The 14078-nt window shown below is 54.8% G+C and overlaps 1 protein-coding gene across 1 annotated transcript in view; it reads right to left on the reverse strand.

Moving 5' to 3' along the window:
* Positions 1-14078, reverse strand: part of SNTG2 (syntrophin gamma 2) — a 200176-nt gene that overhangs the window by 116796 nt on the left and 69302 nt on the right. Inside the window, exons 5-6 of the mRNA XM_087863901.1 lie at positions 12612-12655; positions 12472-12513 (exon numbers count right to left, since the gene is read on the reverse strand). Coding sequence (XP_087720027.1) covers positions 12472-12513; positions 12612-12655 — 86 coding nt within the window. The remainder of the gene's footprint in view (positions 1-12471; positions 12514-12611; positions 12656-14078) is intronic.

The raw sequence follows: 14078 nt of genomic DNA on the forward strand, positions 1-14078 counted from the left end.
GGTGCCACCCTCCCCACGCTCGCACCTCGCCGCCCTCCCCGCTCAGCGAATTCCGAGCACCGTACCGCTTCACCGCACGCACCCCCCCCCCCACCCCCTCTGGCCGTGCTGCGCCGGCCACGGCCACCCGACCCCCGCCGGCCGTCGGCGGGGTCGCCGCACACGCACAGCTCGGAGCGGGCTCCCGTGCTTGTCACGGGCTCACAGCTGTGGTCCAGCACGTGCCTCTCATGGAAGCCGAGCTCACGACCAAACGCACGTGCGTGGCGCCTTGAACGTCCTCCCGCAACAGAAACCGAGAACGTGAGTGTGCGCGGTGGGAGCCACATGGAAGCCTCTTTCCCTCCACTGCCTGGCACGCGGCACTCACAGCCACACGTCCGCTGGTAAAACATCCTGCCTGTTTGTCTGTGAGTTCTCGACGGCGTCGTCCACATGCAGGTAAGGGAATAAAAGAAAGGTTACTCCGGGAGTACTCCCACTTAAGCTCGTCTTAGAACCAGGACACTTGGAACAGAGAAGCTCTTTACTGTAAATGATTAGCGCCTGTACTTAGTGACACCGACAGCAGCTAACTCACACACAGTTCCTGCAGCGGGGCCGTGGGAGCCGGCACCAAATCTGCCCCACCTGGGAGCCTCAGCCACGTCCGGTGCCTCCATGACCTGATGGACCAGGTATCAGGCGGGCTAGCGAGGTGACCCTGACGCACTGACTTCTGGGCAGAGAGGAAACCACATAGGGTGAACTGCTACGCATGAAATGTCTCTGCGGGGGGCGGGGGGGGGGGCGCCTGGGTGGCTCAGTCCTTCAGCCTCTGCCTTTGGCTCAGGACCTGATCCTGGTGTTCTGGGATCGAGCCCCACATCAGGCTCCTCCCCTGGGGGTCGGCTTCTTCCTCTCCCACTCCCCCTGCTTGTGTTCCCTCTCTGACTGGCTGTCTCTCTCCATCAAACAAATAAATAAAATATTAAAAAAAAAAAAAAACTATCTCTGCGGGGAAGGAAAGCTCAGCATCTGTCCCCAACTCTGGGAGCACCGCTGCATGGGGTCCCACTGCCCTTGCACATGGCCAGTGCCCACACCGCACACTCCGTGGGTGCATGCATGACAGGTGTTTCAAGAGTCTGCAAAAAGTGTTTTGCCTGGACAGTGACGGAACCGCACTGTGCTTCCCAGAAGAACAGGACGTTAGTCGATTCTCCCTAAGTAGCTGTGTCATCCCCAAACAGAACTCTGTGCTTACAGCTTCTCTCATTGCTCCTTCCACATGGGAGCCTGGCGCACGCGTCCACATGACACCTGCCTGACCACCGAGAGGCTGCGTGGGACCCAGAGTCAATCCTGTGAAATCCTCTCACAGGATCTCCAGTCTTACCCGTGTCCCTGCAAACATCTGAGCGCATGCGGACCACACCAACCACAACCCACCAGCCCGTGACCTAAACAACCCCATGACCCACTCTCAGCATCTCGAACTCCATCCGCCCGTGAGAATAAAGTGCTGGACGCAATGGGGAGACGGGCAGTAAGAGTCACTTGCTCCAGGAATCACAAGGATGCCCGTGCGCCCTGCCGGCGTCCAGTGGCTCATCACACCCTCAGGCCTACCCAGCACACATGGGTCACTACTTACCAAAACCAGATGAAGCTCCACCGTCTCCCTACTTGGCCCCTTATGACTGTTCGTTCGCTGATGTGTCATCGCTTCATGGCCCAGGAAGAGGCCAGTGACTCAGGCGTGGGTCCCTGGCCCCCAGGCCCTTGGGAGGTCCCTCTGAAGCTTGTGTTTAAAGGATGCACTGGAGGCATGGTTCACAACACGACAGGAAACACTGGCTTAGCCCTGCGCCTGGGCTCCCAGCACACCCAGTGGCCTCTGCATCTTTCAGACACTCACTTCAGACACTGCTGTGGACTGGTCCCCACACGAGGTCCCCAGCTTCCAGGTGTGCCCCTTCCCAAGCTCCCAGACGCCTACTGTCATCGGTTAACATCTGCTTCACGCTCACATTCTGTGTCCCTCGCGCTCTTGCCCTACAGCTGGGCGGTGCCGTGAGAAGCCCGTTCCTCACGGCCTGCTCCAGCTGCCCAGTCTGGCCCACGTGTCCGTGCCCCTTCTCCCGCACTCCCATGCTCCCTTATTACAGGCTCTCCGAGAGACCCCCTCTGCCCCTGGGCTCCCCACCGACGTGACTTCATGTCCACCCTCTTGCCTTTTCCCTTACAGGACCTCACGCTCCCCCCACCATAGCCCCACACCCCCAGAGACTGAGAATGCCTCCCTCTTCACCAGCAATGCCCACTGGGGTCTCCAGTCCTGGCCGCGGTACTGGGTGTCCCTCTAAGCAGGTGCCCTCCAGCCGCACCCGGGCGGGACAGCACATCTAGAGAAAAACAATGGCTGATCAGCCTCAGGCCACACTTGTGGCCACTATTCTTGGGTGGGCTTTTGGGGCGTCAGGAGGCATTCTCATTCATGCTCCCTCAGGAGACCTTCCTCCTGGTCTTCTCCCCTCAGCTGAACCCCCAGCATCGCCTCCTATCCCCACAGCTGGTCCTCGCGGGTCACAGGTCGTGATTCACTAGAAATAAGACGTCTGCATGGCCACCATGACCCGCATCCCAGCACACAGCAGCCTTGCCTCCCCTCTCTGCAGAGGGAGGCCACTGCCCCTCGGACCGTGAGTCCATCCACACAGCCTGCAGCCCCCAAACCCACCGCCTGGTGACCTGCTGCCCTCAGAACAGGAACAGACCACCTCCCACCCCGACCTCCCTTCACACACATCCGTACGCACAGCTGCAACATGTCTGCCGCAGCAGAAAAACGCTGTGAAAGACTGTCTGTCCCTCCTCCACCCCCTCACTTCTCAGTCTCCCCCAAGCACGCCCCTGACCGCCAAGCTGAAAGGCTGGTCTTCAGTCCACCTCCGCTGGCCTCTCAGACACTCGCACAGGCGATGACACCGCGCTGGGTCCACTCCCCTTGGCCTCCGGGATCCGACACCACCCTCACCTTCCTGCTCCTCCCGGGGTTTCTGGCCTCGTCTGCCAGAAGTCCGAATGTCGGAGCTGTAGGGGCAGTCCCTGGGCCCTCCCCCACATGTAGAGCTATGCAATAATGATTTGTGTTTATTCCATACGTTTATATTCCTAATAACATTATATTTTCATTATAACTCAAAGGAGCAGATCCTTTCATGTGTCACTCAAAGATAATCCTGTTTTTAACTGTGACTCTTTTCCTCTACATATTTTTAAATCACCGTCAGAGTCAGTTCATCAACAGTTCTGTCTGCCCGTGTGCTGGGCTGCGGCACCCAGCTGTCTAGTCAAGCACTGGGCGAGGTGTTGCCATGCAGGTATTTGGTAGACCTGGCTGCTGTCTACAGTCATGACTTTGAGTTGAGCAGGTCACCCTCCGTAATGGGGGTGGGCCTCATCTAATCAATTGAAGGATTTAAGACAAAAAATTTGAGATTTCTTTGAGGAAGAAAAAACTGTCACCATCAGCTAAAGCCACAAATTCTGCTAAGGGTTTCCAGTCTGAAGCTCCAACCTACAGAGTTCTCTCTGTCTCACACACACGCACACAAATCCAGGATCTCCCTCCATGGCTCTGCTTCTCTAGCAGAACTCTAATACATTACCCGTCATTAAAATAATCCTTGAAATAACAGGAGTAGATGGTACATAATGTGGCAGGACGATTTCTGCTCTCCCTGTATTTGCATACAATCCCTGAGTGGAAGGCAGGACAGGGTGCACGTACGTAATGGGGACTCAGAGGTGCAGACAATGTGTGAAGCATGGTGACAATTCCCAGTACAGGCCCTTACGACTTATGCCAGATTTACACACCAAGTGTCAAAGCAAACCAAACAGCGTATTCTGTAGTTAATCGACGAAGGGCACTTCATGAGGTTTATAAACTCAATTTGAATAATATCATACAGGTATACTTTAGCTGGGTACACTGAGTATATTAAAGTAGAAATGACTTACAATTCAGAAAATCTGGGTTTGGTTCTGTTCTGATGTGTAACAGCCACGCACCTGTCATGACGGGCCCGTCACCCACTGTCCTAGAGCTGCCTTGCGGACTGCACAAGGAACCGTTGTGTGCAGTGCCCAGCCATGTGAACGGCTATGCTCATCTCAGCCGCCATCGCCAGGTGGGTGGCGGTAACAGGAAGGAACAGAAGAGCGCCAGCAGGCAAGGGGTCGCAGGGATCTTGGAAGTCGCGGCACTCAAAGCAGCCTAAAGAAGAATAGGTTTTTGATCTAAAGACAAGCAGAGGGGCGCCTGGGTGGCTCAGTCATTAAGCATCTGCCTTTGGCTCAGGGCGTGATCCCAGGGTCCTGAGATCGAGCCCCACATCGGACTCCCTGCTCCGCTGGGAGCCTGCTTCTTCCTCTCCCACTCCCCCTGCTTGCATTCCCTCTCTCACTGGCTGTCTCTCTCTCTGCAAATAAATAGATAAAATCTTTTAAAAAAATAAATAAAGACAAGCAGAAAGGCATGTGACCATCCCTCAGATGGAGGGAGTGCACAGAGGCTACCAGCCAGGACATAGACTTGACAGTGGTCTCCCCAGAGCTGAATGTCCCAGCTCTGCTCCAGTGAGCAGAGGCTGCTCGGGGTCTGCCAAGAATGGGTTGGACTTGAACAGATCAAATGAGGAGCAAGGAGGAGTCGAAGGCCCCACATCAGTGTGAGCAGGCAGCACGGAGACAATGCAGTTTGGACACAGCAGGTGTTCTTATGCTGAGAAAAGTCAGAGACAAACACTATCTGGTCTCACTCACATGTGGAATTTAAGAAAGAAAACAAACGAGCAGAGGGAGAGACGACAAACCAGGAAACAGGCTGTTGATGACAGAGAACACACTGACGTCACCAGAGAGGAGGGGGACGGGGGAGGGGAAGCAGTGATGGGGGTGACGGACGCACCTGCTGTGAGGAGCAGCGGGTGATGTAGGGCGATGCTGCATCAGAATATTCTACACCTGAAACTACATTACACTGTATGTTAACTACACTTTGATGGACATAAATAAACAATACAAAAACCCAAGATGGGACAACAAATGTTCTTTTAAAGAGAGGGCACGAGCAGGAGGGGCAGAGAGAGGGAGCACGAATCTCAAGCAGACTCCATGCTAAGCATAGAGCTGATGTGCAGCTCGATCTCACAACCCTGAGATCACAACCTGAACCGAAATCAAGAGTCAGATGCTTCACCGACTGAGCCCCCCAGGTGACCTGACGATAAATGGTTTGCTGTGTACGGGCCTTGAATCCCAGCAGACCTCCTGGAGGGATGGCCACGCACGCGGCAGCGAGGGCAGAGGGCTGCTACAGGTGGGATTCCAGGCCGTTCCGGCCCACTGCTGTGCGTTTGGACGGAACCTGGAGCGTGGCTGGTTTTCGGGGACATGAAGATGGTGCAGGGAATCTCTCAGTGTCTTGTCAACGCTTGGCTTCCTTCCAAGGGACGCAGGATGGCGGGTATTTTCCACAGCAATCATAGAACACAGGCTATCATGTTCTACCTCAGAAGGAAGCAGAAGTGTTTGTCAAACACACGACACCAATCAGGCCCCGGTCCATGACCACAAACCACGACCGATCAGTGAGCACCCTCCATAATTCCACCATCGGCCGTGGACCACACTCTTCAAGTTCGTGGATGTCAGTAAGGAAGCCCCACGACGCCCGCCGACTTCCCCCACCTAGGCAGTGTTCTCTCTCAGACGACAGGAAAACGGTTTCCACCGATTCTCACCGTGACACTCCGCCCAATTCCAGCCGGGCCTCCTGCTGGCTGACGCGCCCTCGCGTGGGAGTTTCATGACCAACACATCACACAGCCAAGAAAGGGCATTTCTGCAGAGTGGACAGAATGCCCTGCACGACGACGTCCACGCAAGGAAGCTGGGGCAGGGAGGCCAGAGACTGCGTCACAAACCGCTCTGTCTTCCTTTCTGACGCGCTGACCCCACAGGGACACGCACAGCCCAGAGAGCCCCAGGAGAAGCATGAATGGGTCTTTTTTTTTTTTTAAGATTTTATTTATTTATTTGACAGAGAGAGACAGCCAGCGAGAGAGGGAGCACAAGCAGGGGGAGTGGGAGAGGAAGAAGCAGGCTCCCAGCAGAGGAGCCCGATGTGGGACTCGATCCCGGAACACCGGGATCAGGCCCTGAGCCGAAGGCAGACGCTTAACAACTGCGCCACCCAGGTGCCCCGTGGGTCTGTCTTTTATGAAGCAAGACGCTCATTCGCATTCCCTGCAGACCAACCGCCAGGCAAGCGCTTGCTTGGTAAGCATTAGAAACACGAACACGGGTGTCCCCCTGACCCCTTCTGACTGTTTCCTGAAAACCATCCGAGTCATAACAGTATCTGAACCTAGTTCTCCGAACCTCCAAGGACAAGCTGTTAAGTGTGATTCACTATTTATTATGGGATTTGTGATTATGAAGTCTTTCCCAAGGAAACATTACGTCAGTGAGCAACATTTTAATAATGGAGAAGTGTCAGAAAAAAGGTCAAGAGTAAACGTCATCCATCAGTTCAGGACGGGCATCGATCATTTTGTCACCTAAGTAGATAGATTCTTCCAGCTCACTGGTTCCCCAAATCCCAAAGCCATAGACGTTTGTGGGCATCAGAGTGGCTGCAGCGTGAGACTAGCGGACGGGGTCTACCAATGGGAACATGCGCGGGGCTGTGGTCCTTTCTACCGCCCGGGGCCTCCTTCCTGCTGGGGTTGGTTTGTTAGAGTGACCCTGTTTGCTTCCTGTTAACGCTGGTCCTCTTATGTGATGTGATCAGAACTGGCTCAACAGTGAGGAAAATGCCAGAAAGTCCACACGGTCACATTGCCAAAGCCTCACCCTGCCACCCCAACCTCACTTCTCCCGGACAGGCGTGCAGACACGCGCCCACATGCATGCGCACACGTCTACACACCTGACAAGAAGAACAGTTGAGTCTTCACTTCAATTTAACCACAGGCCGGTCCAGCAACCCCCATGGGATGAGCCAGGTTGCTGTTCATTACTTTGCTTCCCGGGACACGTTTCTAGTACTTTACTGGCATCCATGGGGAATAACCAGACTGCAGGGACGCACTCAGGGGACCTGCCGAGGATTGCCACCTGGGCCTTGCAGGGAAGGCATGGCGCCAAAGCCGTGGTCAGGCTGGGGGTGCAGGTAAGGCTGCAGCCCCAGCTGGACGAGGACTTCCTGCGCTGCCCCGGCTCTCCTCCTCCTTCCTGGCTTCCGTGTCCTTCCTTCATCCACGGAAGCCCAGGCTGGGCGAGCAGCAGTGCGGTCCACCGTGCAGTCCACTGGCATGAGCATCCACTGGGCCTCAAGGACCCGCTGGCCCATCTTCCTCACATTTGACCTGCAGGAATCGGTGGCACGCTCTTGTCCTTCGACCTGATCAAGCAGTCCTGAGGACCTCACGAGGGGCAGCCCATAAATGTGTCCTTCACGTGACTTCTGCTTAGCACTGTGCTGGCCGGACACAGGAACATGCCACGTGCAGCGCGGTGTCCCCGCTCACCGCCGGCCCTGGCTCTCAACTGGCACAGCAGTGGGACCTCCTGGCGCCCAGGCAACCTTGCTCCTCCTCCATGTCCATCCGCACGGACACAAACAGGCCACCGCGCCCCTGGTCGCCTCAAAATCCTCCCGTGTGAAATGAGGGGATGGACCAGGTATCCATGAGGTGTCTGGCTAGCTCACGTTTTTAGAACAGCCCCAGTTCCACAATACCTGGCGGCTTACGCTGCGATGACATGGAGGTCATGCCTCAGCTGGGCTTGCTCCTGAGATCTTGGCTGAGAAGCGGGTATCACTCCGTCCAGTAAAAGGGACGAAAAAAACAAACACAACACATGATTATTCATTTCAAACCCTTCCTTTTAAAAACACGGCTACCGCTTTAGTTCCTTTAAATGTAAAACTCAAATGTAAGAAATTTCAGCCATTGATTCTCTCCCGTGAAGACCACAATCAGGCCTGTATCACCTGCCACGGCCTCTGCCAACTTCACGTCTTACGCTATAAGAGCCATTCTTAGCGAGTACTCTCCAGGAGAATATCTGTGACGGTAAGAGGCACTGCCACGCGGTGTCGCGATACCTGAGCCATTCGGGATCTTACGCCAGGCGACTGCAACTCAGAGTCCTCTTCTGCGCCAACTTGCACTGTTTGGGGTAAATCATCTAAAATTTCCTTTGCTGATGTGATCCTTGACATCGTCCTTGGATAACTGCTTGGTGACTCGTATGACTGAAATCCCAGCACAGAGGGACAAACAGCATGGATTACCACAGACGAACCACGCCACCTTCTGTCGGGATGCTGGCCTTCCACCAACAGAGGCCACTGTGAGAGGGAACCGAGAACTTACGGAATGAACTGAAATTTGAGAATAAATCGGTTTCAAAGAAGGAAAAAACTTTCTTCAGCATCTCTGCTCTGGAGGCTGGAGGCAGGACAGCTTAGGGGACGTGGGAGGTGATCTGGTGTCGCCACACCTGGACAGCGCGGTTTCCATCCCACAGCAACCCACAGATGCGGCAACCCCTCACCTTCCTGAGTCTGACTTTACGGAGCTCTGATGGGACAGAGACGGGACTTCTCACAGCAGAGCCACGGAGCTTCCATCAGCCTCCAGAACCGAGTCAACTCACGACCGCTCGCCCTCGAATGCAGGACAGAGTCCCCGGGAGGAACGTTTGTACCGCCCGCCTCCCCGCTGACTCCCATAGAAGGACGTGTGGCATCGGTGCTGGGTGTGAACTGAGGCCAGCTCCCAGGAACCCGAGCCCACGACGGTCCCGTCAGAACGGGGCTCCGGTGGGCCCGGCAGCAGCTGCCTTTCTCTCATCCTGAATGCACCGCACACACGGCCTGCTCGCTCTAGACACAGCCTGCGGTGAACAGAGCGGAGGAGACGTATTCACTGAGCAGCGGCATCTCCACACTGGGTGCTGGACTCACAGTCAGGAGGAGCCTGTGGAAACCCTCAGAACACCTTCTCCTGGCACAAGAGAAACCTGGCCTCCGGGCCACAACAAGGACTGGAGAGAATGGCGGTTCATCCCACATTCCTAATCCACGTAGCTCTCCGGCCAGGCAAAGCAGGTGGTCAGCAGTGATGACGGCGTGTTACCGTAAACATGAACACACGGACTCCGATGACAGTTACAGCGGCTGCCCCAGACGCGCTCTGCTCCTGCTTCCTCATGTGCAAACGCCCACGCGGCCGGTCTCACTTTCTCTGTCCCTTCCAGCTGGAAGCACTGTGTCCTTCCTCTCCTGACTCAGGGCCACGCCGGCCATCTGTCTGTCCTTCTGTAGTCTACGGGAAATGGGGCCTCTCCCAGGGCATCCTGCTGGTTTGCTACGTTGGCGACATCATACTTATTCAACTTGGGGAAAATGAGGCAACACCTTGGAGAATTCGGTAACGTGCCAGGAGAATGAGACACGGCCCCACAACATATGTGAGCCTGCGACCTCAGAGAGCGAGACACGGCCCCACACCAGACGCGAGCCTGCGACCTTAGAGAGCGAGACACGGCCCCACACCAGACGCGACCTTGCGACCTCAGAGAGCGACACACGGCCCCACACCAGACGCAAGCCCGCGACCTCAGAGAGCGAGACACAGCCCCAGGCCAGATGCGAGCCTGCGACCTTGGAGAGTGATACACGGCCCCACACGTCTCGAGCCCACGACCTCCCTGCATTTGCTGGTGGCCTGGGGCACATCAAGCATTCCAGGCTGAAGGACGAGTTGCTGCATGTTGGACCTCCCGCAGTTAGGAAGACAACAAAACTCCCCGTGGTCTCTCTGGGTCCTGATGGGAACAGAAACCACATCCGGCCATGCTGCTCTTCCCACTTACCCGATAACCCATCAGGCCGCCGGTTCTGAGAAGCCCTGCGGCACACTGGCGCTACGGTCGTGCAAGTGCTCCGCCACGTGGGCAGCACGACTCAAGACCCAAGGTGCTGGAGTGCCCACGCAGACAGGACCGCTAGGCGGCATCTGGGGGAGGCTCACAGACTATCACGTGCCTACCCTTGAGTTTGAGGATAAAGCCATGTCAATAAAACCGTTATCTGCTAGTAAATGCTCTCTTCTTGGAGAAGCTCCTTGGGATGGAGAGCTGGTCACTGGGCTCTGGCAGGGTCTGAATGCTTGACCACAGGTCCACGAGCCACAACACAAAGTAAGCATCCACCAAGGCTTGAACGTCACCTGCCCCGCAAAGCCACACAAGTTGGACGTGGGCAGCGACGTTACCAAGGGGGACTGGTCAGTACAAGACTGGGCTGGACCAGATCTTGGCGGAAGAGGTGAGCACATGAGCTGGAGTCTGGACTCCCATGGGTCCTACTGCGGCCACACGACACCTCTCCCATAAACCACACCTGCGATGTTACTACAAGTTTTGTTTTCCACTCCTGTGATTTGAACATGACTCATGAAGAGGTCTAGAAATTAGGGAGAAGCATGCTGTAACGAGGTATCTCCTGAAATCTCTGTGTGGTGCCAGCTGATTCTAACGTGCCCCGGGGTCAAGAACCACCTCACCCCCAGTCTTCCGCCTCCCCACACACCACCAGCCTCTGCAGGCAGATGTCAGACTCGGTGACTGTCCTTTGTCTCAGGTGACGTGACTCAGAATTTGCCCCATACACAAACTAACCACGGACAGTGTGCTCCCTGCCACGGGGGTTCGAAGAGCAGATATCAATGTGGAGAAAAACCCGAATGTGTTAAAGAGGGGGAAGCTGCAGGCTTATCCCCACGTACGTATTACATGGAAATAAGCAGATTTCTGTCCCTGCCATGAAGCAAAACTATGCCGAAGCTTGGGACGGTGTGGGGGTGACTAAGACTCACTTTGTGGATCCTTGGTGTTCAGGCAGAACTGACATCGTTCCTTCTGGAATTAACTGAAGCTAGAATTTACTCGGAAAAATGAGGGTTTGAGACAATGTGATTGATGAGGTCTTTGCAAATTTAATATTTTTAAGGACTTTATGAATCTGAAAACCGGAATCTGTCTCCTTGGTAATGCTGCAACCAACGTCTTTTCTGCCACGTAAGACTCGACATATTATTTGATAATTTGATTTAAAGGTATATTTGTACCGAATATTGGAATAGCTCTGTTTATAAGGTTTGGCCATCATTCGCTCAAGGATGAGTTTTTGGGCGGACGCTGTCTGGTCTCCCTGGGCCGGGCCGGGGTGCCCGGGGTCCCTCTGAATCATGCTTCCTTCACCCTAAGAAAGCAAACCTGCTCAGAGAAAACACAGACGTGCAGCAGAGAACGTGAATAGGTGGGAACACTGCATCCAGGTGCAAACACGCCCCAAACTGTGCGTCCCTCGACAGCCAGTACGTGTTTGTCCCGACTGCGAGCACCTTCTCCATGCCTGGCGCAGATCGGGGGCTGCATGTGAGCCCCGCAGGAAGGGGTGGGGGTGCACACGAGCTCTTCGCGGGCAGCAAACACGACGGGCCGTGAGCGGGCGTCCTGGGAGCTCAGCGTGCCCCACCTCACCTGGAGCTAACGGTTGCTTTCCTGGAAAAACAGACCCTGAGGAACAGATGTCTGCACACCAACACTTCAGGGGGATGTTAACAGACTGAAATATGCTTGGTTCCCTGTAACCTCAGAATAAACACCCTGTGAGGGGTGTCCACACCAGCACCTCTGGGACCAGGTGTTCCTTCGGCCTCACCCCCCAGGCGCCACCCCTGCACTGCACCTCATGGCTGTCCCGGTCGCCCTTCCCCTACAACGCACCTGCGACCTTGCCCCACCCCTCGCTGGTGCCGTCCTGGCGTCAGCCACACCCTCTGCACGATGTCAGGGCTTCTCCGCGTCTGGCTTCACGCGGGGTGTTTGTCTCATCCTTCCTTGTATCCTGCAGTCTGACCTGACCTGGATGATGTCCTTCTCCACGGAAGGAAGGCCGGGACAAATGCATGTGATGAGCCCTCGTCCCAGGTAGTCAGCAGGCGTGTGCATCGCGACACATCTGCAAGGTATCCGCCCGCATCACATACACGCATGCAAGAGCAAGCCAGCAGGGAACACCTGACAGACGCTTCTCATCACGGCCCGGGCAGCGTCCACACCCCCAAACTCAGTCCTCCCAGTTAGGACAGGAGCAGCGCCATCCACCCTGCACAGCCTGCTGGGCCCATCGCAGTGTCCACGACGCACCTCCCCACGCACGGCCCACCGGCATCTCCCAGGGCCTCCGGCAACGCACCCACTGAGTCTTCCTAGCGTTCCTCCAGTTCTAAAACCGTGTCTACAAATACGCCCAGTGAAATATGATTTAGAGAGAAAAGTAACGACAGCAAAACAATATACACTAAGCACAACAGAAGTTACAAAATGAGGCACACTTACCACTTCTTCGTGGGTCGCGTTTTCTACATTAATGCCGTTAACCTGAATAGACGACAAATTGAGAAGTCTGAGGATGATAACTGATCACCAGAAGTTTAAAATAAACAGCACAGCCGAGGGCTGAAGTCTGAAATACTGACCTGCAGCACAGCGTCTCCTACGAACAACATCCCTGTCTGGTCAGCTGCAGGGTTGCAAAAGTGGCACAAGGGTTAAGAGACATTCAGGGACGTCATGCATAGTTAGGAGGCTGGTCCAAGCTTAGTGTCAGCAGCGACTGGAATGGCTGGTGTGTGGGCACATGCGTGTGCATGAGTGTACGCACGCGTGTGGGGGATGGGCTGCATGAGTGCGTGTATGGATGTGAATGCGTGTGCATGACTGTGCATGTGTGGGGAATGTGCGTGCCTGTGTGTGTGCACATGTGCATGTGTGGGTGTGAATGTGTCACATGTGTGTGGGTGACCGTGTGTGCACGTGTGTTGGTGAATGTGTGTGCACATGTGCATGCAAGCACGTGTGTCAGTGTGCATGGAGCGTGCAAATGTCCGTGCACGTGGGCGTGCATGGATGCGTGTGGGCTGCATGGGTGCACATGCGTGTGCGTGGGCCCGTGTCGGTGTGGGAAAATGCCAGCAGCACGGCAGCAGGCACCCCGCCCATCAAGCTGAACAGACGGCCAATTTTAAGCACATTAAGAGAGTTACTTCCCAGACACATAAGTGTTGTTTAACATGGAACACGAATGGCACGTCTTCCTAATGAAGAATTTCACCACGTTATGTGTAAAGTCTGATTCCCAGTTTTCATTAAGTCGGCACAGACAATGAAACAGGAATCCCAGAAGCTGTTTAGCGCTTCCGCTCTTTCTTGGGAACGAATTTACACACAGTTATAATTAAGGACACGGTGCAGAGAACACAGATGGGAACGTGCCCTGGGGAGTCCGATAGGTTCACGGCACCGTCCCCACCGCCCCTCCAGTCCTCAGAGGCGGGGACAGGCCGCTTCCAGTAGACTGAGCAAATCTGCCCAAAATGCAAAGCATCTCGACTTCCTGCCCTCCTAGGAATTTGAATTTTTTGGTCTTTGTTTAACTATTGGAAAACCAAATAAGAAGCTATTCTTTTAACACTGCAATTTTCTATGTTCCCTGAATGCATTTAATGCTAATTGTTAATATTGTTTCTGGTCGTTGAGAAATATTAAACTTTTTTGAAAGCACAGTACAGCCTTTATTTGACTAAATGTAATGCTGAGTTTAGGTAATTAACAACTTGCTCATTTACACAGCACCTTTGCCCAGAAAGCCTGCATGGCCCAGCGGTGTGACCTGTCTCCCTCCGTGTCTGTCTCCCCGTCTCTCTCCCACTCTCCCCGCCCTTCTGTTTTTCCAAACCCTGTCCAGCCCTGAGCTGGGGGCAGGGAACAGGACAATGCTGGCTTCAGGGGCTCCAAGTCCATCAGGTGGAAATCCACACAAGGCAACAGAAGGATTACTGACTGTTGGCTGTACAAATATTTTGTAACATTATGCACGGCAGAGTCCACATCCACGTGCAGCTCTGACACGTACGAGAGGTGCGGACGTGGTCTGGGGAACCCAG

The sequence above is a fragment of the Ursus americanus genome, chromosome 7, assembly GCF_024610735.1.
Source record: "Ursus americanus isolate L20-20 chromosome 7, mUrsAme1.1.p, whole genome shotgun sequence".
Taxonomy (NCBI): domain Eukaryota; kingdom Metazoa; phylum Chordata; class Mammalia; order Carnivora; family Ursidae; genus Ursus; species Ursus americanus.